The sequence below is a fragment of the Vipera ursinii genome (assembly GCF_947247035.1).
Source record: "Vipera ursinii genome assembly, chromosome: 7".
Taxonomy (NCBI): Eukaryota; Metazoa; Chordata; class Lepidosauria; order Squamata; family Viperidae; genus Vipera; species Vipera ursinii.
Genome location: NC_139521.1, coordinates 53,517,552 through 53,545,060, shown reverse-complemented (window position 1 = coordinate 53,545,060; position 27,509 = coordinate 53,517,552). Strand labels below are relative to the sequence as shown.

At 38.1% G+C, this 27,509-nt stretch overlaps 2 protein-coding genes across 2 annotated transcripts in view; one reads left to right on the top strand and one right to left on the bottom strand.

Annotated features, from left to right (window-relative positions):
* Nucleotides 1-17,151, top strand: part of ANK2 (ankyrin 2) — a 334,365-nt gene extending 317,214 nt beyond the window's left edge. Inside the window, exons 43-49 of the mRNA XM_083367958.1 lie at nt 598-889; nt 3,382-3,474; nt 3,967-4,050; nt 5,067-5,231; nt 6,326-6,508; nt 8,050-8,141; nt 14,754-17,151. Coding sequence (XP_083224084.1) covers nt 598-889; nt 3,382-3,474; nt 3,967-4,050; nt 5,067-5,231; nt 6,326-6,508; nt 8,050-8,141; nt 14,754-14,937 — 1,093 coding nt within the window. The 3' untranslated portion in view covers nt 14,938-17,151. The remainder of the gene's footprint in view (nt 1-597; nt 890-3,381; nt 3,475-3,966; nt 4,051-5,066; nt 5,232-6,325; nt 6,509-8,049; nt 8,142-14,753) is intronic.
* A 465-nt stretch (nt 17,152-17,616) lies between these two features.
* The window catches only part of CAMK2D (calcium/calmodulin dependent protein kinase II delta), a gene marked incomplete at its 3' end in the record, with an annotated part of 168,582 nt that continues 158,689 nt past the window's right edge, over nt 17,617-27,509 (bottom strand). The window contains exon 19 of the mRNA XM_083367087.1: nt 17,617-17,898. Within this exon, the coding sequence (XP_083223213.1) occupies nt 17,880-17,898 (19 nt within the window). The remainder of the gene's footprint in view (nt 17,899-27,509) is intronic.

The window sequence follows — 27,509 nt, the reverse complement described above, 5'->3', positions numbered from 1 at the left end:
GCCAGCCTAGCAGTTCGAAAGCACGTAAAAATGCAAGTAGAAAAAAAGGGACCACTACGGTGGGAAGGTAATAGCGTTCCGTGCGCCTTTGGCGTCTAGTCATGCCGGCCACATGAACACGGAGACGTCCTCGGACAAGCGCTGGCTCTTCGGCTTTTAAACGGAGATGAGCACCGTTTAAGAGGGAGGAAATTGAGGGACTCTTTTCTATCAGAAAGTCCCGCTATTTGTAATCAAAATAAATCATAAGGGAGTACTGGAAAGCTAGACTGGTTTGGTTTAACACAACTGTCTATACAAAATATTTTTAGATGCCGTTTTTTGTCTGATAATTCCCAGTTTACTTAAAAATAAATTCTAATATATTTCCAAAGAAATAGGAGAACTTGTACAATATTAGATTTGTAATCGTGACAATTGGTTTTGAATTCTCATTTGTATTCTCACTGTAAACTGTAAACTGTATCCCGATTTATTCATTTCAGAATGTTACGTGCCACTTTTCAAAACCAAGCCAAGTGGCTTTATAATAAATCTTATTCCTCAGAGACAGGCTAGAAGAACTAATCATCTGTTTCCTCCAATCTTTATTAACAGTATCACAACTTCTGGAGCAGATTTGACACAAGTGCTCCAAAGTGTGAAAACAGCCAGCATTGCCAGTGACAAGTCTGGGGATTCCACCGCAGGATGTGAAGACCTTGAAAGGCCACCATTTCATACTTCGGCATCTAGTGATCGAACTGATTCCCCCATTGTGGAAGAACCTGAAGACCATCACTTTCACCAAGAAGATACACAGCTGAGGAAAAACAGCCTGGTAATTGTTGAATCCACTGATGAACAGCCTGAAGAATTAGAAAGACATGAAGAAGAATTATTAGAAAAAGTAAGTTGTAACAATAATATGATTCGTGAAGTAGGTGCCCTTTGAAGAATTTATGAAGAAGAAAATCTTTAACATAATCTTATTTAATACTTGGAACAATACACACAGATAAAAACAGAAGTTCAGACACTGTAGATTAAAAGCCAATTCTATGAAAAGAAAATTGAAAGACAGATACACTGAAAAATGTGTAAAGCAGTAACACAGAAGTGAAGAGAGAGAAATATAACTAAAAATATGCTGTCAGCTGAATAAGAACAGAATAAGCCTGAACTGAAAAATATGAAATGGATGTAAGAAGAATTCTTTGAAAGAAAAATATTAGCAAGATTAAGATAATAATAATAATAATAATTTAATTTTTATACAATACAATATGCTTGTACTATATGGAAAGAAAAAAGGCAAGAAATATTTCAAAAGTTTTTCCAAACATGCATATTTGCAGCAAAATAAGAATTCATTGAAATTGCACACTTTTCATGCTTTAATTCCTAAAAAATGTGCTAGTAATTAGATTGTGAATGACAATGCACTTTTGTCCCATGGCAATTGGGAATTGTCAAAACCTTTCAGAAAATAATAGAGCTGCACACTTTTTTCCCAAGAAGTGTTTGGGAACATTTAGGAGCATGCATGGAACAGCTGTCTTTAAATGGAAAAGCAGCTTTATCCAGGTTTGTATGGATGCTTCAGAAGCTATCCTTGACTATGCACAACAATTGCACTCGCTGGAAAACAATGAAATGAAGAGGCACAAATACAGGTAGTCCTTGACTTACCACAAGTGACTCTTCGAAGTTACAGCAGCACTGAAAAAAAGTAACTTATCACTGTTTTTCACACTTACGACCATTGCAGCATTCCCACAGTGATGTGAGCAAAATTCAGCCACTTGGCAACTGGCTCACATTTTTGACCGTTGCAATGTCCCTGGGTCATGTGATCACCTTTTGCAACCTTCTGTCAAGCGAAATCAGTGGGGAAGCAAGATTCACTTAACAACTAACTTAACAACTGCAGTGATTTCATTTAACAACTGTGGCAAGAAAGGTCATAAAATGGGGGCAAAACACATAACAAATGTCTCCCTTAGCAACAGAAATTTTGGGGTCAATTGTTGTAAGTTGAGGATTACCTGTACATGGATACACCCAGGAGCATCTTTTGATGCTACCGCCCAAGCCTGAAAAAGAAATGGCTACTTCAACTGTATAAAAAGAGGTATTTCACCAAACCACGTCTTTCAAGGATTGTATTCATCTGTAGAAAATAATTCATTTTTCCCCCTTGAAAAACTCAGTTATGATGTTTGGATTGACCAATATAGCAGTAACCTAAATGCATCCCACCTATAGTCTTTCACAGTTACCTGGCACTTTGAAAGTTGCTCCCATGACAACTCAGTCATCATTATGAGCATTTAAGAAACCTGTCCCAAGTCCCATTGCAGAAGAATCATAACAGTAAATATGTAGTGAGCAAATTTTATTTCCAGGATCTTTACCTGAAGAGACTGCTGTTGCAAAGGTGAAAAGGATTTTGAAAATATCCCAGAACTATTTAAATTAAAATTAACTGTCTTTTCTAAGTCTAAAGGAATTATATATATTTTTACTGGCTAAAAGAAGCAAAATAGTAATTATTCATTAACTAACTCAAAATTGCAATATAATCTAGTCTAGTGGTTCTCAACGGGTGGGGGGCTGTAATGTTGTCACAGAGGTTTTCTGAAGGCTTGAAGAAATATGATTTAAATATTGAGTTAAGTCTTGGTGGTCCGTGGCCATGGTCCATGGCCACAAAAGTATTTAAAGAGGGTTTGTGGTGAAGAAAAGGTTGGGAACAACTGATCTAGTTCATAATTAGCAAGTTGTTGGAAACTCTTATCTGTTTAGTCTAATGGGTTTATGGAAGAAAAAGCTGTAACCATATTTGCATTATTCAATTGATGCGCTGCTTTTAGTACATGGTATTAAAAAAAGGGACGTGGTGGCTCAGTGGGTTAAGACGCTGAGCTTGTCGATCAGAAGGTTCGACAGTCTGGTGGGTCGAATCCCGAGTGCCGTGTAACAGAGTGAGCGCCTGTTACTCGTCCCAGCTTCTGCCAGCCTAGCAGTTCGAAAGCACGTAAAAATGGTGTCTAGTCATGCCGGCCACATGACCACAGAGACATCCTCGGACAAGCGCTGGCTCTTCGGCTTTGAAACGGAGATGAGCACCAGCCCCTAGAGTTGGAAACGACATGTGCGGGGGAACCTTTACCTTTACCTTACCTTATTAAAAAAAAGTTAAAGGCAGGTTTCCTCAGATTGTAACATTTAATGTTCAAAGATTTCTTACATTCAGCCCCAAAATAGATATTTTTGTAGTGTATTTCATTCCAGCAAGCATTTGTATGGTGTTCGTTCTGTTATTAGAAAGGGGCCCAGTTATTCATTCATATGTACAGTACCAGTATGATGAGAGCAATGCTTCCGTGCTTCCACTAGGAGCTAGCAGAGGAATTAGGTGAGCTGGAGGTCAGCTCAGATGAGGAAGAGATGGTAACTACCAGGGTCGTTCGCCGCCGGGTAATTATTCAGGTACAGGAGTATGAACTATTGCACGTATCAGTGGCAATTGTGCCCTGGTTATATCTCTAAAACCCACCCTTTTCCCAAAATCCTGTTCCTGAAACACCCCCTTGGCTGACAATGCACTGATGAATTTGGCATGTTCCTGGGTAATGCATGTCAATTGATTAACATAAATATTTTTTCTAATTTTATTTGGAAACTAAAGGAATGTAAATCCAAATGGTGGATATTTAATTTGCATTTTGAAAGAGACTATCTCTCTGAGAGGACAGTTTAATTTGCTGCTTCAGCACCACATACTAGCCAAATTCTTTCTTGTTCCATGTTTGCATGCTTTTAAAAAGGACATTTGCAGAACATTTAATAGCATTGGAGCAATTTGCTTCAGTGATCCTTGCTTAATTTATGTTGTTGTTGTTTGAGCCAAACTAACTTCTGTTATGCAGTTTATTTAAAATAGTTAGTTATTTTTTCTGAACTCTGTTCTTTGTTCAATAGGCTGATGATGTGCCTGAAATACCATCGGAAGCTGTAACGGAGGAACAGTATGTGGATGAACATGGCCATATTGTGGTGAAGAAGGTATTCAGCTGATGATTCATTAGAATATAATTAGTACATTAATTATATTTGACCCATTTCAAGGGTTTTCAGAGTTAAATTGAGGTGTGTGCCGCTCTAGGATACTTTAATACAGGTAGTCTTCAACTCACAACTGTTTGATGACCTTTTAAAGTTACATCACTGAAAAAAGTGACTTACGACCATTTATCACATGGCCATTGCAGTACCCCTGTAATCACATTATCAAAATTCAAAAGTTTGGCAATTAGCATGTACTTAATGATGGTTGCAGTGTCCCGGGGTCATGTGATTACCTTTTGCAACCTTTTAACAAGCAAAATCAATGGGGAAGTCAGTTTCACTTAACAACTGTGTTACTAACTTAACAACTGCAGTGATTCACTTAACGTCTGTGGTAAGGAAAGTCATAAAATGGGGCAAAACTCATTTAACAAATGTCTCACTTAGCAACAGAAATTTGGAGCTTAATTCTGGTTGTATGTCGAGGACTACCTGTATACATAACAAGAAATCTCTTGTGGAAAGTGAGGATTTAGGCTCTATGCATTTCACACTATTTCACATGGGATAAAGGAAAACATTTTATCCTATATAACTGTTGCACAAAAATAGAAAGTCCTTATTCAGTTTAGAAGAGAACTGGGAGCAGCATAGTTCAAACTATATTTTGCAAAATTTGTTATGAGGTTTTTTCTTCATTTTGATAAAATAGTTTCTCTATTTCATTTGTAAACTTTTCAGAGTAGGAGCATGTTAAAATAAACTGTCATGTATTTAATAATATACATCATGTAATGAATATATTAAAATTGCTTTGAAATAGCATTTCAAAGGTCTAATTGTTAACTGAAATTGTACCTCATGTTACCTACTAATGAAATAGTAAGTTAAGCCTTACTGGTGTTTGCGCATGAGAGAGAATGCTAGATATTTTAAAGAACAAATATGGCTGCCATGATTTAAAATTCAGCTACATGCTAACATAACTCTTGATGAACATGTCGCCCTGCCAGGTCACTAGGAAAATCATCAGGCGATTCGTTTTACCAGATGGCACAGAAAAAGAAGAAGTGGTGATGCAGGGAGAGCCCCAACATCCTGTCACAGTGGAAGAGGGAGACAGTTACTCCAAAGTCATAAAGCGGGTGGTGTTGAAGAGTGAAAGTGAACAATCCGAGGTTAGATTATTTTGTTTTCTGCCAAGGTTTATTTGTTGAGAAGTGATTTTTTGAAATTGGCACTAGAATTATCCATTATAAATTACTCTGCTCATTACATTTAATTGTAAACTTTGTTTCATAAGGTTCAGTTCACATGTCTTGTTTAAACAATCTTGGAAGATCATTTACTCACTTTACAATGCTTTGGTAAGGCCACACCTGGAATACTGCATCCAATTTTGGTCACCATGATGTAAAAAAGATGTCGAGACTCTAGAAAGGGTACAGAGAAGAGCAACAAAGATGATTGGGGGACTGGAGGCTAAAACATATAGGGAATGGTTGCTGGAATTGGGTATGTGTAGTTTAATGAAGAGAAGGGTTAGGGGTGACATGATAGCAGTGTTCCAATATCTCGGGGGCTGCCACAAAGAAGAGGGAGTCAAGCTATTCTCCAAAGCACCTGAAAGCAGGACAAGAAGCAACGGATGGAAACTAGTCAAGGAGAGAAGCAACCTAGAACTAAGGATAAACTTCCTGACACTTAGAACAATTAACCAGTGGAACAACCTGCCTCCAGAAGTGGTGAATGCTCCAACACCGGAAGTTTTTAAGAAGAGACTGGCCAGCCATTTGCCTGAAATGGTATAGGGTTTCCTGCCTGAGCAGGGGGTTGGACTAGATGACCTCCAAGGTCCCTTCCAACTTCTTCTTCTTCTTCTTCTTCTTCTTCTTCTTCTTCTTCTTCTTCTTCTTCTTCTTCTTCTTCTTCTTCTTCTTCTTCTTCTTCTTTTTCTTCTTTTTCTTCTTCTTCTTCTTCTTCTTCTTCTTCTTATTATTATTATTATTATTATTATTATTATTATTATTATTACTATTACTATTATTATTACTATTATTACTATTATTATTATTAATTAAGAATTGTAGAGCAGTTTTTTTAACAAGGTAGCCCCCAACTACATCATTTTCCAAGAAATGAATGAATCAGTAACATTATCGCAAAATTTTCCACAGGAAAGTAGGAAAATAATATTTTGGGCATTATCTACTCAGCCAATAACCATGATTATCTCCATAATATTTCATTATTCATGAAATATCTTTCACAGGTGACCTTTTCTGAGCCAAGTGTATTACCAAGTGCCTCAGAATTCCAGGCTGAACCAGTAGAAGGCCGCAAGGTCAGCAAAGTTATAAAAACTACCGTAGTGCATGGGGAGAGACTGGAAAAACATCATGGAGATTCTAGTTTAGCAGTGAATCTTCCATCAGCCAAAGATGACTTCGAAGAGGTGAGACAATTGTATGGTTTTGGCAACAGTGTTAGACTGCAATAGTACTAATGGCAGAAACACACATAGAAAAATTGGAAATAGCTAACTGTAGAAGCAAACATGGAATTCTTATTTTTTCAGTACGTTTTGAGAAACTCAATATTTCTCACAAAGAATGATTTTTCAGTCTCAAAAACATCTGAGAATATCTAATGGAATCCAGTGACAGAATTACTCGGTGTCTTAATTTTAGGTCTTACACAAAGCTGTAAAAAGTGCTTTGCTTTGCTTTGATAATGTTTTAAGGAAAGCATTCATTTGAAGCTGCTTTGAAAAGGGAGTGCTGCCACCCACTTCTAGACTACAAAGCAAAACTGTCATATCCTTCACTCACTGTCACTTGGATGGTGTCATCTTGAAGGAGCTTCTAAATTGAGGTTGCATATATTTTATGCATGCACAGGAGCCTTTTTGCTGCTTCTTGTTAGTTCAATAGTTTACTTCCAGTATCACATTAAAAGGAAGTGATACAGGAAGAGTCACAGGAACAGGACTATTTTCTACTTACTGAATCTGCTAGAAAAAGCAATTGAAACAAAAGTGCTTCAGTAAGACATGTCGCCCCACTCTTGACAAGGTCAACGGGTCAATTTGTATAGAGAAATTCATTATTATACAGTGATTTTAGTTGGAACCTTTCAGACAATTTTTCCAGACAAAAGGAGAATGAAATTCCCTCAATTTGGAACTAATTGCACAGTAGGTCTTGGAAGCTTATCATAGATTAGTAAATATGAACTGTTTTCCAGATGCATTTGGAGCAGGATTGTAAAATCCTATTTGATTAAAAATACGACTCAGTATGGTTGAATAAATAGATAATTTCTGTTCAAATGGGAGTGATGTCAGCACATCCTCTTTTTAACTATATTTCCAGTTTGAATAAGATGCTCCAGTCTTAGATTGGATACATTTAAACATAGTATGCAAGACCACAGTGGAAAGCATTATAGTTGAGGACTTTAGGAAAGAAATATCCAATATGAATGTATACTTAACAATATAACTCAATTTGCAAGTGAGGTTATTTTATTTATACATCCAAAGAGCAGGCTACTCAAGGTATAAGAAATATGATGTATGGCTTTCCTATTTGTAATGTATATGTGATTCCAAGGATAATCCTGGATCAAATCACTTTTATTGTCTAAGAATCTTCTTCCTAATGAACAAAATCCCATCTGTTAGTAAGACTGGGGCTCTTTCTACTCCCTCTGGGATCTTTCAAGAAGAAAAGTCCTTGTTCTTCACAAGAGGCCATTTGTCTCTGTCAGGAGTTCAGCATAAGAATTCTCAGTAAAAGTAGATTCTATTGTTTTGTCACACATTTCTAAATTCTTAGTGAGTATAGAATTAGCAAATTATGCAATTAATACTTTTTTCTTATATGTTTAACTATTATCTGTCTCATTGGTTATTCTGATATTTTAGCAGGTTAATATAATTAAGTTGTTATTTGGGTCTTTTATGCTACAGTTATGCTTCCTGTTTTACTTTAGGCCCTGAATTACATAGGTAACAAAATGAAAATTGAAGTCCCCCCATTAGTAGAGAAAGAGGTCATGAAAGAGGATGGGTCGCTTATTAAAAGGTTTGAGTTGGCATGACACTAGCCTGTGCAATGACCAAAGATTTAACAGACTAACTGTAATAGTACTTGACTAAAATAATGTCAACTTACAGTCTCAGTGTCTTAAGCTTTACTTGGAAACTAACTCACTTGGTGGAAGAGGGGAGAATCAATTGATGGAACACACAGTTATTTGGGAAATAGCTAAATTATAAGTCTAAGTTCTAAATGCTAGCATTGTAGAAAAATTTTGCATGACATATTTTAAGTATGCCTTGGGGAGGTCAGAGTGTCATGAGGACAGGAAAAGATCTGGATAGTTAATTAATTGAAATGTTTTGGGTTTAGGTCTATATACCATAAGACCCAGGTTTTAGAGGAGGGGAGCTAAACTAAAGCCCACAGTCAATGTCCATGTCACTGAAGCTAATTACCTGGGATTAACTATAATTTCATTGCCATTGCTACGCTATATTCATATCCACAACTATGTAGGCAGAATATACCCCATACTGCAACAGTCCCCCAACCTTTTTGGCACTAGGGACAGCATTCATGGATTTTTTCCATGGATGGGGGTGTGGGGAGAAGGAGCACGCAACATAGATTCCTAACATGCAGTTTACAGGTTACGGATCTGTGCCCTTATGAGAATTTAATGCCTGATGGTCTGAGATAGAGCTGGGAGTGGCTGCAAATAATTTCATTTTTTGTAATGGAGATCTAACAGTTAAAGAACCTAAATTTTGTTGAAACAAAATACATTTGCTCTGGCAACATGAAGAGGACTATAATGTTTGAAGATGATCTTAATTATCTTTTATACATGTAATACATACCCATTTTCTTCAATATTTAAATTCCCTCTTAGATCTTTGAGAACAGTTGAAGTGCTTCAGGCACAGTCAGACAAATGTACTTCTTTCACATCAAACTCTTGGACAGGACAATCCTGTTAATGTGTTTTATTTGATTAATTTATGGCTCCTCAGCTCCCAAATGACTCTGGCAGTGTTATATAATTAAAATATTAAAAATTATACTCCAGTCAAAATGAGGGAATAAACCTATTATTCTTTCTGTTCCTTTCTTGATTCAACTGTTTGTTTACTTTTCTGCCAATAATTTGTAAAGCGTGTGAAGCCAGTCCAATAATTGGCAAAATTTCCAGTTTCTCACTGTCACATTCCTTCTCTGATGTCAGAATTATCAAAATCAGTTCTCAAAGAAAAATCTGATGCTGCATTTCCACCTTTGAAGTTAGAACATGTCTATTCTCCCCAAATAGACAATGAGATCATATCCTCCCCATATTTTGTACTAGGCAGATGTGTTGGGATGGGAATGCAGCCCAAATTTCTGGGGAAGGATATAGTATTTATTGTTATTTCTTTTCCTGATTTAGGAAGAAGAGGGCAACAAGATAAGGTTTTTTTGTTGCAGCATGGAATGCTATTGATTAGAAATCTAGTGTATTACTTCTAATTTTCTATTTCTACAAACTTCCACAGGTGTGAGTGTCTGTGCATATAATAGCACGCACATTTCCTAAGCCATGGGCCTTCCTTCTTGTGTGGGGATGACACCATTTTAGCAATATAACTAGTAGCATTCATGGGTTGAATATCAGAAATAGAAGGAAAAATAAAAAGGGTTTTAGTAATTTAATAACAATAGAATGAATTTTTTTTTGGTTATCAAATAGTTAAACAGCCTAGTTCATTTGTTTCTTGATGCTTACTATGAACCTGATATTCCTCTCCAAGAACTAAAATGTCAGCAGAGGCTACCTCCATAGCCTGGGCTGAAATTTTCAAGGAATACAACCCAAAGGAAAAAGCTGTCCTTTCTACTGAATAAATTATTTTTGTGGTGTAATTCTGTATATTCCCATCACTGCAGAAACCTCTTACTTAAAGAGAAGTAGTAGTAAAAATATGTATACAATAGAGCTTATGTCCCTTCATTTGTCTCAATGTATAATTTATTTATTTATTTATTTAATTAATTAAATTTTTATACCGCCCTTCTCCCGAAGGACTTCTACCGAATGACAAATTTATTTATTTATTGACTTGTATTCCATCTTCCTATCAATGAGATTCGTTAAAGTATGGGCAGGAATGATAAAAACGAGCAGGTTTGTAGTGAGGGATATGGTTCTCCTTCTGTCATTTATCTTGTTAATGATTCCTTGTTGCAGGACTATCATACAAAAATCAGTGTTGCTGGATTAGAACATAGGAATGTAGGCACTGATGTTACAAAGCAATAATGTCTCTCAAAATAATTTTCCCAGTATCGGGAAGGAAAAGAACTTAAGACATGTTTATAACTGAAAGTTTCTGATTGATAAAATGTTTACATAAAAGTTCAAACCATACTAAAGGACAGTTTAAATAATCCACTTCTAACTCTACATAGCATTGTAACTATGCACTAACTCAACTTTTGATCTTAGTCAGAAACAGGCTACAGTCTACACCTACAGTTCCTTTAGGCCAGGGTGTCAAACTCAATTACATTGAGGGCCATATCAGCATTGTGGTTGCCCTCAGGGGGCCAGGTGAGTGTGGCTAGAGTGGGTGCAGCCTACTGGGTGGGCATGGCTGGTGTGGCCGTAGCCTACTAGGTGGACATGGCCAGCTCAGCATCACTTATGGGCTTGGGCAGGAGTGGGATGGATCTGAGGGTCTCTGGCAGATGGGGTGGTGGGACTGGGGTGAGTGCTGGGGCATGGTCCACTGGAGGAGCCTCATCGTTCTTCTCAGGCCATGCAGGGGGGCCCCTAGACGGTGGCACAGACTGCCCGGAGCCCTGGGCTGTGGAGGTCAAGCGCCACAGCACCGGGACCCTACAGCCCTGCGTAGTCCAGGCTCACTTCCCCGAGGGGGTGCCTAGCTGCGTTTACCACCTCCTCGAGGGTGCCACTGCTGTGCTCATTCTCCTTGGCCAGGTTGCTCATGGTGGGTGCAGGAGGGCAATGTGCGTGGGTCAGAGGGAGTCCCACTCCCTCTCCATGTGAAGAGACCTGGCTTTGTAACCAAAACATTCTCAGCAAAAGGATGGGAGACCACCAGGGGATGGTGAAAGGGCATCAGGGCTGCTGGTGGCAGGACTTCCTTCATACCCTCCCTCCCTCTCATTCCAATCTCCCTCCTTTGCTTTATTATATATGTATGTTAGAACAATACTTTTTTATCCTCCATGAAATCAATATATCATAAAAACATTACAAACCTGTCTGAGTTTAGTTTCACAGCTTTGAAATATGCTGGTGCATGTCAATTAAAAAGAGAGCGAGCTATTCTAAGACTGGCAAAGTAAAAAGTCTAAAAGGATAGAAGTATTGCTTTGTTTATACATTCAAATCTTGTCCCTTCCTTCCTTCCTTCCTTCCTTCCTTCCTTCCTTCCTTCCTTCCTTCCTTCCTTCCTTCCTTCCTTCCTTCCTCCCTCCCTCCCTCCCTCCCTCCCTCCCTCCCTCCTCTCCTTCCTTGCCTCCTTCCTTTTTATTCCATTCTCCTTCCTTCCTTCCCTTTCTTCCTGTTTCCCTCCCCTCCTTCCTTCCCTTGCTCCCTCCCTCCCTCTCTCTGTGCCCAGGAAGGGGAGGGAGAGAGGTTGGTAGCGCTTGTCTCAAAGAATAACTGAGTTGAAAGAGACCTTTGAGGTCTTCTGGTCCAACCCCCTGCTCAAGCAGGGGACCTATACCATTCCAGACAATGGAATATCCAATCTCTTCTTAAAAGCCTCCATTGATGGAGCATCCACAACTTCTGAAGGCAAGCCTTTTCACTGGTTAGTTGTTTTCACAAGTCCTTAGTTCTAGGCTGGTTTTCGTCTTGATTAGTTTCCATCTATTATTGCCTTCTGATGCTTTGGAAAATAGGTTGACCCCCTCTTCTTTGGCAGCCCGTCAAATAGTGGAACACTGCTATCCTGTCACCACCCCTAGTCCTTTTCACTAAGCTAGACATACCCAATTCCCACAAACATTTGTCATGTGTTTTAGCCTCCAGACCCTAATCATCTTTGTTTACCATCCATTTAGGCCAGATGGTCCCCCTGGTTTGGTTCATAGAACAGTGGCCACAAGCAGAGCCTTCTCAGAGGCAGCACCCCAATTATAGAACTTTCTCCCAAGGAAAATATGAACAGTGCATCCCTCACCCATTTAGAGACAACTCCAAACACACTGTTCAGCCAGGCATATGTTGAACAACACATTTTATGGTCAAACAGCACTAAGTAAATTACTACTAATATTTTTCTTTCTTAAAATACACACTTTTAATATTGTTTTATGCAGTGTTGGTGATGCTTTACAATAACTGTCTTTGAGAGTTTTCTTGTAAACCACCCTGAATTTCTCCGAAACATTTAATTTTGAATTAGACATTGACTTAAATTAGGCAGAAGAAGCAAATGTTTAAGCACATCTAAATCCCACAGATCTACTGCCTCCTAGGCGCATACTGCAGAGAAAATAAGGCATTGCATTTCTAGCCAGCATAGCCACAGGATGATAGGAACTGTGGTCCATGGTACCCAAAAGACATTAGTTTGGGTAAGGCTGGATTAAATTATAAAAGAGCAGATGAGGGGAAGTGGAAGCAAAAAACACTTTCCACGTCTCCAACAAAATAATTGGGGGGGGGCAGTTGACTCGACATTTTAATTTCAACTCACGCCAATTCCTCTTAACTTCCCATTCAATCCAAAAATTCTATTATTGCCTGAAATTTAGGGAGGGGAGGTGGCAAGAATAGACTACAAAGCCAATCTGCGAGTTTGCTCTCTCTCCTGCCTACACACCACCTTCCCGATACAGCACATGGCTCCAAGCCATCTCCCCAGAAGTCCTTTGCAGATAATTCCATATATTTCTTTCGGGTCTCTCACTTTTCTGAGAATCGTAACACAACTAACCCGCCCCCCACAAAGGGCCTCACCTTCCTGCTGGCCTTCTGCAAACTGCCTGGCATCTAGTCTGGCTTTCCCACGCAGGGGCGGGGAAAGAGAAGCACTCACAGGCTGCAATACCAGGCAGGTAAGTGAGCCATGGAGGCGCTAATGGGGGGCACTGATCTAAAGAGAGGGGAACGCAGCACTCACACCGGATGCAGAGCCACAGCCTGGAAATGCCGGCAGCTGGCAACGTGTGAGCCTCTGTGGCAGCTGGAGAGAAAGAGCGAGAAGAAGAAAGCAGGAAGAGTTTCTTTCTGTGTGTGTGTGTGTGTGTGTGTGTGAGAGAGAGAGAGAGAGAGAGAGAGGTCCCCTTCTTGTAAGTTTTCTTACTCTGTTTGCAAGACTCCCCATTTCCCACACTTTCGCTTCCCTGCTGGCTCAATCTCTCGCTCTCACAAAAACTCTCAGTGCTTTCTCTCCCTTCTTGCTCTTTTCCTCCAGTTGGCACCTGAATATAGTGGGAGGAGGTTAAAAAAATGTAAGAGGGGAGAAAGGGGGAAGCTTCCCTTTTTTGTAACACCTCAGCTTCCTCCTCCTCCTCTTCCCCTCCTTTCTCTTTCTTTCTTTCTTTCTCTCTCTCTCTCTCTCTCTCTCTCTCTCTCTCTCTCTCTCTCTCTCTCTCTCACACACACACACACACACACACACACACAGAGAGAGAGAGAGAGAGAGAGACAAATAGAGAGAAAGTCTTCTTGCTTTCTCCTTTTCCTCACCCTTTCTCTCCAGCTGCCACAGAGGCTCACACATTGCCAGCCGCCAGCAGTTCTAGGCTGTGGCTCTGCATCCGGTGTGAGTGCTGCGTTCCCCTCTCTGGCCCTACCACGTGGCAGAAATGGCAACTGGGAGCCGGATGACGCTCAGCTTGTGCCACCACACACTCCCATCTCCCTGCCTTTCATCCCACAGGCCAGGCATGCTCTGGGGCACTAGGCTTACAGAACTCCATGGCCCAAGTGAGGAGAGGTGAGACCCTGCAAAGTGAGGCAGGCGTGGTGAGGTGCGGCCCGGCAAAGCAGAGCCAGACAAGGAGAGGCCTGGCAAAGCGGGGTATGGCCAGGCATGACAGAGTGAGGCCAGGAGGGGCGGGGTGTGTGTGTGTGAGGCAAATGAGCTGCAGCTGCTGCTGCATACCACCAGCCCCCAACCACTCACTGTTTCCTGTGTGTGCACTGATGGGGAGCTCCCAGCCTGGTTGGGGTGAGCCAGGGCTGGGGCAGCAGTGGCTGGTCCCTTGCCATTTCTGGAACTGCCCCAGGAGCCAAATCTGGGCCCTTCGCAGGTCACATCCAGCCCACGGGCCTTATGTTTGACATGTCTGCTTTAGGCAATTATTTCTCCCTGCCTGCGCAAATTTATGCCACAAGAAATTTCTCAAGAAGTTGCTGACATTTTAACAAATCTACCAGTTTAAATCTGATTGTAAATTTAGGCTTGTATTGTGTAAGTGTAGCATAAGAAAGGAAAATACTTTTTTAAAAAAATAATGTTATTGGTATTTTATATATAAATGTTTAGCACCTTTCTTTGCTCTTTAAGTGCAGTCACTGTCTTTTCACCTAGAGGAACTCAAAACTCATGCTAAAATTTTTAAATGAAAAACAGAATGCAATTTCTTTAAAAAAAATCATACGACGTCACTCATTGCCCCTTTGACTTCTTATAGGACAACAATGAGTAAAGCTAGTACACAGAAGAGGACTGTGGTTAAGGATCAATACGGAAACCGGATTCATGTGGAGCTGCTGGAGGACACACCAGAAGCGTTACCCCAGGATGACCTTCAGCATGAACTTCAGCAATTATTAAGGCGTTTCTGCAAAGATGACCAGAAGAAAGAGGCCAAATGAGATGCTGCTAAATCTCACCCATAGACCACCACGCATATCCATTAACTGTCCAGCTTTATCCAACTTTCTTTTATCATAGGTATTATTATTTAACATAATCGTCAGGGAACACTGTTGTTTCTACTTTGAGCATATAGGGCAGGTTTTCCATTTCATTTTCTTTGTTTCTAAATATCTGTAAGCTAATTTGTGACCAAAGATCACATCCTTCATTCTGGATGGTTTTATCGACTAAATCATAGACTTTGTGCTCTCCTAACTGTCTGTCAACCTTGGCATTTTTATTGTTCTTTGTTTTTGCACCAGATCCATAAACACATACGTTTCTTCCACAGGCCTCTTGAAATGACAGTGTACATGTGTGTTTTTTTTAAAGATTATTAACTTTAAACTGTAAATAGAGAAAATATGTGGATTCACAAGAGGGAAAGAAAGAAGCACTGCCTATTGCAAATACTTTTAGCATCAGGACTGTAAGATTCGTTGAAGAATAATTGATGTAATATTGCTAACAATCCATTACAGCTAGGACATGGCTCTATAAAGAACGAAGCAAATCAGTCCTCCTGTGTTCATAGCACTTCCAGTGTAATAAATTAACTTGACTAAAAAGAGTCAGAACAACGCCTCAAATTTCAGCTGTTTTCCTTACAAGACAGTTGATTGCAGCCATTACTGCTTCTTTGCTTCCTGGGAAAGCCACTTCAAGATTTCCTGAAGAAAAATATACCCAGTTAGATATAACGTGCTAGCACCTGTATCTGTGGCACTTTTGCATACTGTATTTAAATCTTTTAGATCAGGGACATGAAATGGGTGCATTCAATAGTTCTGATTTTTATCCTGTTTTGATCACTCCTTTAACCACGCTGTCTTAGAAGTGGTGGTTTATGCTGTCCACTGCACTATAGACATTTTGAAGGAGGAAAAGAAACCTTTACTTTTTGGAAAAATTGATTTATCACATTCTGTCAAGATTGTCTCTTAATCTGGAACATGCATGTGGCATTGGAGTATAAAAACATGACCTCTCTATAATCATGCCAATTGCTTCTCATCCTTCCTAGCACTGAGCAAACAGACATTACCATCGTGTTTGAGGTTTTTTTCTGGATTTTTAGTTATAAGGAGACAGGAATCCACCGAGCATTTGTTTAGTTTTTTTTCTTGCTATTTTATTTATAGTTCTTAACCACCTTTCAAGCATTATTCATGTAAATGTCTGCACTTTGATTTTCCAAGAAGGCATATATGACCCTGGAATTATTTTGTGGTCTGTACCTAATTCTAATAATGGTCTGAAGCTCTGTAGCATTTTAACATATATATGTAATTAGACACACACACACACACACACACACACACACACACACACACACACACACACACACACACACACATATATATATATATATATATATATATATATATATATATATATACATATATATATATATATATATATATATATATATATATATATATATATATATATATATATATATATATATATATATATATATAATGAAATGATATACATTTTGAGTCAGTTATTTGATAAACACAAAATATATTCAGCAATGATGATGACCTCTAGGGCTGAATATTTTTCAAAACCCTGCTAGCCTTTGTTTCTTTAAACAAAACAACCAGACTCAGTGCTCAGAACATTGAAAATAAATGTTACAAATGGCACCTCATCATTAAACAACGTCAAGAGAAAGGAAACATTTGAGGAGGTTTCGGTTTCCTGGTTTTAAAAAAAAACCTACTCAGTGCCATACAAATTTGTTTTGTTGGCAAAGCAGGACACAAGCACTAAATGACTGCCAAAATGAAAGGAGACCTAATTGCAGGATACACAATAGCTCATTTCTCATTGTCAAGAACATCACTGTTTAACCTTCAAGACTGGGGCTCTACAAGAAATGCATTTCTGTTGTGTTATTTGCGGTGCAGATGATGTTCTGTGTAACAGCATAATGGCTATTCTCCTTTTTTCAGTTTTGATTTTTGCTGTGTTATCAGAGAACTTGAATACTGTGAGAAGGTGATTTTAAGTTGATAAATTGGCATCTTGTTCCCATGGTGATAACACTTAACTGAATATATCTATGAGGGCATGTATTAAAGATGTAAAACAACAGCACTAACAATACATAGCTGCAATGTGTACAATGGCTGATTTAATTAAATAAAAATGTAAAAGTGTTAAATGTAGCATGAGAGTATGCTCTCTTTTTTGCAACTTAGAATCGGGAAATTATTTGAAAACTTTAATTGCAAAATTATAAACCTGGCACTGTTATGATTAATTTTACACAGTGTTAGTGTTTGACCTTCAAAGGTCTTAAAGGACCCAGGGTCAATTTCTTCCGTTCTGTCCATCTTAAATCTTCAAATCTGAGAGGAGAATTTTCTCTATGTCCCAACAATGGCAAAGGCTCATGTGATGGAACAAAGAAAAAGTCCGTCTTGATGTAGAACTTCCAAAAGAAGGCAACTTCTCAAGACCTCTTTTTCACTCTAAAGATGAGATAAACATGTTGCCTGCTATCTCTACCTGTTGTTATTAGGGGATTTTTCATTATTGGCTTTAGTTTTTTTTGTTTTTCTTTTAAAGTAACTTAATAGAATAAAAATCAAGAGTAAAATTAATAATTTATTTTGCATGGTTGGACAACCCGATGTAGGTTGTATAATTATATACATATAATGGCATATATGTAAACTTTGCTTAGAGACCACAATTGGGATCAGCAGGTCCATTGCTAAATGACATGTCACTAAGCGAGACATGTGACTGTGACTTGAAATTTTACTGCTGGCTTTTCCATTGACTTTGTTTGTTGGAAGCTGGTTGTGAAGTGCACAGATGGTGATCACATGACAGAAGGACAGTCCGATGATGATTGTAAGTGCATGCACCAGTTGCATTTCTATTATGTGATTAGGAAAATACTGCAGTGATCATAAACACGAAGATTAGCTGTAAAGTTACTTTTCCAGCATTGTTGTAATTTTGATCACTAAACAAAGCAGTTGTTAAGCAAGTTATACCTGTACAATGACACCCATACATTTGTGTTTTTCAGCAGAACACTGGATTTTTGCTGAAAGTCTTTTTGCATACTAGCTGAAGCATTAGAAGCAACTGTTTGTCAGTTCTAAAGAAATATAACTTGATAGCAGCTGCTAATTTTGGACAGCTAAAATATGCTAACGTGTAGAATTGACATCCTTTGGGCTTGTTTGTCTATTCCTTATATTTTTATGCTTTAAAAAAACATAGTGACATCAATACATTTGCTATTGTAGATTTCCTTGGCAGTAAATGATTTATTAGATACTTGCACTGCCTCTTATTGGTTACTATGCAATTCTTAAGATTTTAATCAAAATCTAAACCACATATATTTGCCAATTGGAAATGGAATACTGAGTGTGCTGTTTTCTAAGGGAAGCCATTTGACTAAACTTTCTTACATCGATCAGTTTCAATCACCTCAACAAAAATGCTAGGAGAGAACAGGCAAACTGAAATGATTAATTGTGAAGGAAATGTGGCAAGGTTTAAAAAAAATCTATTCCAGGATACAGGAAAACCAAGATTGTTTTTATTTGCAAGCAATGATGAATAGCAAACATGTAATGTGAGAAAAACATTGTCTTGCATTTTCTCATGGTGCATGTCAATTAAAAGGGGGAGAGAGCTATTCTAAGACTGGCAAAGAAGAAAGTTTAAAAGGATAGAAGTATTGCTTTATTTATACATTCAAATCTTTTCCTTCCTTCCTTCTCTTTGCTTCTTTCTTCCTTCCTTCCTTCTTTCTTCCTAGTATTTACCTACAACTGCAAAGCCTGCTTTTTTTCAGCCTGACATCATGGACTAAAAGAGAGTGACTGGCCCAAAGTCACCCAGCCAGTTTTCAGGTGGAATACAACTCGGTCTCCTGGTTTCTAATCTGATGCCTTAAGCACTAGAGTCTAGACCAAACTGGCTTTTTGCCTTTTATTATTTTATATTTTCTATTTATTTTATTATTTGTGTTATAAGGCTGCCTGTGATATAAACAACATCTCTGGGCAGCTTATAAAAATAAAGTCACAGAAATAAAACAGTATTACCAAACACTATTGCTAATCTTTGCCCCATTCTAGCTACATATTTTCTTGTCTCAATCATGCATTCCAGGTTGGAAATAGAACTTCAGAATTTTTGGTGCTATAGTCCAAATGTATAAGGTTGGAGAATATAAGAATCAATTTCTATGGGTTTCACTGCATGGATTGAGCTGAGAAAAAACCATTCTTGGTTCTACTATATGAGATTTTTGAGGCCTTGTCTTTGGGGTTTGGGATAACCTGCCTTGGCTAACTTGCCATCGACAACTTGCCACAGCTAACTCCCCTGCTGGACTACTCACCACAGACAACTCATCACGGGACAACTTGCCACAGGACAATTCAATGCTATATTAATTGTTTCATTCAGTTACTTTTATTATTGGTTTACTGGTCGTATGCCCTTCCTGGTGCTTATGTGAAGTTCGCAGCAGACAATTACTCATTGAGCCCAGAGAGAGAAATAACTGCCGCTACCTAGGATCACACTCATAGCCTCCTAACTGTGAGGCAAGAGCTCCACATCTAGGCCACCATGCCACTCCTAACGTGATATCTCTGTCAATATTTATCAATATTTATCTCCATTATCTTTCTCTTTCCAAGAATAAATAATATTATCCAAAACACTAGAAGGCACCATTCCCCCTGCAAAAAAACCCCTAGTATCTTCACTTCACTGCCATCTAATGTTCATGTGAACATATGCAGCTCAGATATTGTAATCCCAGCATACACTAAGTTGTTAGGCAATGTTAACTAGGGTGACTAAGCCACCAAATACATATATAAGAAATAGATTGCATAGATTATTGTAATCAAATACAAACTGATACCATTGATAACAAAGGTGACAGGCAACACACAGAAAAATTGCCCTGATACAAGCTTCTTCAGCAGGTCTATGACAATTCACCATGGCCAAATTGCTATGGCCAACTGGCCACAGAACAAGAGTTACACTAAAATCAAAGAAATGGTGGAATAGAATTGTTAATGAAAGGATGAAAAAGTAGGAACAAAATGAAATGTGAATGCCAACAATTAAAATAATTAAAATGAATTATTTAATTGTCCCATGGAGAGTTGGCCAAGGCAAGTTGGCTGTGTCAAGTAGATCATGACGAGTTGGCAGCAGTGAGTTGATGTGGCAAATTTTCCCATTCATTGTTAAGTAGAAGAGAGGTGTCAGAAGAATTCCAAAAACTCTTCAATGTTTTCTGGTGGAATGCACACAGAACGGAAACTATGGTCCACAGAGAAACATGACAAAATTGGAGGGATGTTAAGTATGAGATGAAGTTTTAATCCTGTTATTTTATATGCAGATGTAGTGGTGTAATTAAATTATTAAAGTGGTGTTTAAAATGTACAGTAGATAACATACCATGCCAAATATCAAAGGGATCTCTAACATTGGGGTAGTGGGCAGATTTGGAATTTTGAAAGATGTTGTATGTTATGTACTGGGCTTATTGAGGGAATACCACGTGGGTTGCTGGAGCAGCTAACGGCTCTCCAGCAACCCAGACTATCAGTCTCCTGTGCTGCAATTGGCTATCCCCAGGCAGCAATGGTTGATTCAAACCTATTGGCTGGCTGCTGCCTAGGGGCTAGACTATATATTGCAGATGGTTGCAGCCACTTCCCTTGGTACAGTCACAGCACGAAATAAAGTATGAGTTACTTGTACTCTGTTCGCGTCTTCATTCCTGCGTCAAAGAACCCGCTATTTAACATTGTATTTCCCCCAAAGTCTGCTGGTGGGACTTGTCCATTCACGAATTGTTGACATGCAGCACTTTGATAGCTGCACAGCAGCTGTTTGCCAAAATGCTGCCTATCTCACCTTCCAGCATTCCAGCTGAAGCTTCCCATTATTACTTTGTCCTTGTTTGAGCAGGTGGACCCCCAAAACACTGTAAGCAGTCATTATTTTAATTATTTAAGAAGCTCATGAAGGTCATTTAGAACCGGGGGAATAATAGAAAATAAAGAAATTGTTGCAGGCTGGCAATTTGTTTTCCTTTGCATACAAGTGTCCTCCTATCAAGTCGTCTATGTTTCCCTGAAAGTAAGGCCTACACCAACAATAAGCCCTAGCTTGATTTTTGGGGATGGGTCTAATATAAGCCCTACCCTGAAAATAAGCCCTAGTTTTGAGGCGAGGTGCATGCCTAAAAAACAAGCTGGGGAGGTGGGTTGGAGCTTACCATTGCAGCCAGGCCTTCCATGGATTGACACTTGCCTCGCCGGCCCACTTCCTCTGCGGCTGAAGGAGAAGCTTCCTTCTGCAGCTGTGAATGGAGCTTGGGCCTGCATTTTGCAGTCAGAGGCCTTTTCAGAAGGCCTGTGCACCCAAGAACCAAGCTATGGACCATAGCTCAGTTTTTAGCTGTGCAGGCCTTCTGGAAAGGCCTCTTACTGCGAAATGCAGGCCCAAGCTCCATTCTCAGCTGCAGAATGAAGCTGCTCCTTCGGCCGCAGAGGAAGTGGGCTGGCTGGGCAGGGCTGTTGGTGCCACCACCATGAGGTGAGTGGAAAAGACACCTCCCCAAAATAAGATCTGGTGCCTCTTTTGGAGACAAAATAAAATAAAATAAGACCAGGTCTTATTTTCAGGGAAACACGATACGTTGATGGGCACCAAAGAAGCCTCTGTGATTCATTGCACACCAATATTACCATAAAAGCCAGACTACAGGAAAAGCTAGACACCTGGTTTTTCCTCACACCCTCATTATTCCATTATAGACTCAGTTCTCAGCCCAGATCACATCTCTCAAATTCATACTAACTTGAAATGTACTGATCAGTTGGGGGACTAGTGATGTCCCAAGGCTTTGCAGCTATCGTTTCTGGGACAAGGGCTCATAGGACACTCATTTTGGTAAAATTGGTGGAGTTTTGTGGTAAGATAATCTCTGACAGATTTTATAAGATTAGTGGCTGAAAGTTGTACATAGCAGGAACAGATTAAATCATCTGAAAAGTTTAGGAATGATTCAACCAAACTGCCTTTAAGTTTTTGCTCATTCTTGTTAAATAGAGATGGTCTAAAAAGGCTGAGGAGTGCAATCCAAACTATTGAGTGACCCTCCAAATATTTTCATTTCTAAAAAAACAGTGTGCTTCATCCTGGGTTTTGGTTATTTTTCCCCATTGAACAAAAATAATTGTAATATATAATTGAGAGGATAACTCTTAAACTATATAATTAAGAATGTTTCTTTTTATCACATGAAACCTTAAAAAATGGACACTTCTGGAATTTGCATCTGATTTTCAGCAATCAATGCATTTCTACATTAGGGTATTCCACATTAATGATAAATTCAACATTCATCATTAAATGTTGAAAGCTGTCAAAAGTTGTAGTATTTTTTCTGTATTATTTCTTCTTTTCATTTCTTCTCTTTATGAGGAAAACCTTTTTGCAGTTTACAGTCAAAATGCCCTCATTCTCCTTAAAACAAATCATGCAAATAACTATACTGTAGCGCCACAGGAGGGCAGTAGATAGTAATTTTCCAGCAATTGCCAATATGTAATCTTTGGGGACAAGCTTTTGTGAAAGTATTGGCTGAATTCTGTGCATGCTAGTTAATTCTCAGGGACCTATTCCAATAGATTTATTATTTTAAACAACGCATTCAAATTGCCCTGTTTTTATCAGAACATTATGTGAGGGATAGGATTAGATGAATAAAATGAAAATCAATTAGTATTTCTCCAAGTACTAAATTTAATCTGCTACTTTATAGTACCTATTGCATTAATATTAATGTCTCCATTTTGAAACTGATTTTAAGTTGTTCACCATGCCTTTAACATCATACTAATTTTAGAATTTTTCTTCTTCGTTTTGTTCCTAATTATTTATTTATGTCCAACTGTAAATGTTAGATTTTTGTCCTTTGACCAAGCAACATGAGTATATATAACAGGAAATGAAAAATAATTCTCTAGAATTATTTATATTCAAGTACAAATATATGCAGGCAGATTTAATGTTATAATAGGGATCATTATTTAATATGCATTTTGTTGGATATATAACCTTTGGTCTCCTGCCCCCTCTCCTTTTTCTCTCATTTATTGTAGGCTTATAAAAAACCCTATCAATCAATAGTAACATTCCTCCTACAATCATTTCTGAATGAAAATTTTAATTCATTCAGTATGATTCCATTTCTCATTCTTCCATCATCTCTGTTACAACAATTCTAGAACTTTCTAAAAGCCAATCAGTCGCATCCCATTGTTTCACTGACAAAATGCATGCAATATGGGTCAAATTGCAAACCACGTTCCCATTTTGTTAGAAAAGCAAAAACAATACAATACTTTCTCTCTTCATCCATAATATTTTCCTCATGTAGATAAAAGATTAAAAATTGCTTATACCAGTGTGTAATGGTATGTGGGAAACACCTTGTTTCCTGAGGGGTAAAGGAATTGGGGGAAGAATTGTATTTTCAAACAGGCAAGATTCGGTTCATGTAGCTTTACAATAAAGCAGAATTAATCCATCTGCTTATGTTTCCTGTCTGGTCTACCTTGTAAGGCTGGCACAATGTGTATATTAGCATATCTGAAATCCACATGGGGAAGGGGTGATATGAATAATCTAGAATGCTGTCTTGTATCTTTGGCAAGATTTTCTTCTAGCATACTACCAATTCAAATTATAGTGTTTTCCTGGATTTCAGGCAGAGCTCTTTCCCACTTCTTGCTTTTCAGCTAATTCTTTAGCTGAAACTAATGAACCAATGACTATTGAATTATTAGCCTTCTCAAAAAGCTTTAGTCTGTTGAAATTCAATTGTCTTACAATTTAAGAGAGAATTTCTATAAAATGTTGCGCCATTGGTATTTGGCACCAGAAAATCAATCTAAGACAGCAGTTCAGTTCCCACCTTTCTGGCTCCACTGCCTGGCAGCAGTGGCAGAGGTGGTGGGCAGGGGAAATAGAATGGTTTTGTGCATGCAACCTAGATGCCACACATGTGCAAATGAAGCTTTGCATGCTTGCCCGCTTCTTCCATGGCCCGATTCCCAACAGGCTGTGGACTGGTAGCAGTCCACAGCCTGGGGCTTGAGGATCCCTGTTCTACATAACAGTACTTCTATCTCTATCTGGAAATGTGAAAAGCATGAAGGGACATTTTACCATGCATGCCGGACTTGCAAAAAGTGAAAAATATTGGACAAAGATGTATAAGGTGATGCAGAGAATTTTGAAAACTTTCAGTTGAAACCAGAACTATTTTTACTAGGACTTATGGACATGATTCATAATGAATCTTGATTTATTTTAAGATTAATGGAAAATTGGTTTTAGATATGGTAACTGCCGCAAAGTTATTATATGCACAAACATAGAAAAATATAAAAATACTCACAATAGAGGAGTGGATTGTGAGCATGGCAGAACTTGCTGAATTGGCCAAATTGATTTGTTTGATTCGGAAAGGAACAACTTTTTTTTTTTTTACAAAGAATGGACTTTTATGGACTTTTTTTTCCTGAAAATGAACAAAAATGAGTTGATGATTTTGAGATTTACTGATTAAAAGGGGTTGTTTATGGGAAGAAGAGAACTATGATATATTATTTGGAGGGCTAAAATAATGTTTTTAACAAGAAAATTGAAAATAACATCTTAGATATTTTTCTTTTTCCTTTTCTTGTCTTGACTTTTACTGTTTTTTACTTATATTTTAACATTTAATATCTTTTCTTTTTTCTAATTTATGTTTCTGTTGTTTTGATCTTGAAATTTATTTTCAGTGAGAATTGTATTTAAAAAATAAAACAAAATACAATAAAAACTGTGTTCCATAGGTATACAGACAATGATAGCTAAAAATGAAATTTGACTTTTGAGTGTAACTCCTGTGCAACAGGTACATAAAATGGGTTGCCAGGACAAGAAGCTTTGTTAATTATTGAAAGACGAGTTTTCCACTTCTTAATTTTAATTTATAATTTTAGGTAAAACTCATGCCCCCTGAACAAAAACCAAAGAATCAACCAAAAAAATTCTTGTAGTCAAGGAAACATGAACAGTCTTGTGGTGTTTTACAATGTTAGGCAACTGAATTTGGGAATATCTGATTTAAATCAACTTAAAAGTCATAATGTTAAAATAATGATAAATTTATCTTAGAATTTATTACTCCCTCACTTCCTTCTGTATCGGAGGTGTCAAACTTGCCATGTCACATGACGTGTCATGACGTATTGCAACTTTTTTCCCCTTGCCGGAGCTGGGTTGGTGTGGCTTCTGCGTGATGCATCCAGCCCGTGGGCCAGAAGTTTAACACCCCTGTTCTATATGGAGAATTTGGATGGATGCAGGGAGGCTCATTTTAGATCAACTGGTGGATGAAAATCTTTTCCATGTTAAAAGTTACGGTAAATATATTTTATCCCTAACAACCACTTGTAGTATTTATGGCTAAAACTTTTAACGATATCTCAATTTGGACTAGCAGAATTTTCAGCTTTACTTTAATTTTCAGAGTTACTAAAGTGTTACATATGATCACTAAATCCTAAGACAAACACTCCACAATAGGTCTTTATAAACACCTGTAATCAATAAATTTGCAAAAATTAAAGCTGATTGGAATATGGATTAGAGATCCCCATTTGGTTAAACAATAGAAAACTGTCAATGTCAAACAGTCCAATAAATCTTAGTTTATGTCTTCAATTTAGTTTTATTTATTAAACAAATTTATATGGCTGCCCAACTCACACATTGGTGTGAGTGGCTTACAACATTCAAAGATCCAAAACATAAAAACCTGTAACACCTCCCTCCCCATGCAGCAGCAATGTCTTCTCCAACAAAAAAAGTTTCTGCACTAATTGGACAATATTGCATGTGTACTGAAAAGGAATTACTAAACTGTTGTGTTGTTGGAGAGTTAGTCAGTATAATGTGTCATTAAAGCATGTTTTTGAAACGTGTGGCTCAGCAGTTAAAATGCTGGGCTTTTCGGCTGGAAAGGCAGCAGCCCAGGTTTGAGACACAAATGCCACATGATGGGGTGAGCTCCGATCCTCTCCCCAGCTCCTGCCAACCTAGCAGTTCGAAAACATGCAAATGCAAGTAGCTCCATGACATAATGCTGGCCAACATGACCACGGAAATGTTTTCAGACAGCGCTGGCTCAAAGGCCTTGAAACAGAGATGAGCACCACCCGCCCCCACCCCAGTCAGCAACAACTAGTGGAGTAAAATCTGCAGGGACTCCTTTATCTTTTATTTTGAAACATATTAAAGTTATATTCTGGAAGGAAGTAATTTCATTTATTAATTTGACTTTGAGACAAATTTTAATATTTCCACATGTCCTTATTGTTCCGTATAACATACCTATTACTGGAAACCGATGGCAGGACAATGCAAATGAATTCTCCCTGATCTTCTGATTGCCATGAGACTTGTCCTTCAATATATGGCCCCTGTTATTCGTAGGATTGAAGACCTGATGTTACTTGTGACTTATGAATGAGTCAGTTACACAGGTTGATTATGTATGAACAATTGTAATGAAATAAGGTCACTCTTACTGAGACATGTATTAATGTATTGCTGGTATATGGCACTTTAAAAAGGGTCTTGATGGAGCTATCTCACCCAATGGAATTAGCCCTTCCCATTCATGCCAGTGGGAGAAGCTTGCTATTGACTGTCTGCTAAGGAATTTCAATGGGTGGGAACTTTTCTGTTGTGGCCCTGACCCTGTGGAACACTCTATCATCGGAGGTGAGAACTGATCCTACCCTTTTGGCCTTGTTAAAACTTGGTATTAAAACTTGCCTTTGCTGATTGGCTTGGGGCTCTAAGGTGGCCACTCACTGTTGGAGGTGGTTGTCAGTATAAGGCCACTTCATCTCTGTGCTATCAGTCCTTTATATTTCAGGGTGGGTTTTTTTTACAACTTTATTATTTAAATTACTTTACTATCTATCTTTTTATAATCTGTAAGCTGCCCAGAGTCACCTTATAGAGGAGCTGAGAAGCATACAAAGTTAATAAAAATATAAAATATTTTTCTTGTTTCTTTCCACTATTTTTTTAAAAAATAAAATAAAGATCTATTTTATTAAAAGCAAAACCTTTAATAAAGACAAATAGTAATTTAGTGATGTTTCACAATGTTAAAAATGGCATTTGGGCACGCTGCATTAAATCCGTATAAATTATAGTATTATATTTTTCTTTTTTGGCATCACTTTCACCATTGGTTATAAAAGACCCTGGCTGCAGAAGGAAATTTTTCTGATGTATTTTCTGTTTGCTGATCAGAATGAAAAAGCAGCAGCATATATGCAATGAGACTGAATACAGAATATCTACATTTATATAGTCACAGATATGCAATGAGTAAATATATACAGTAAATTGAAATAAATAAATATTTACATAC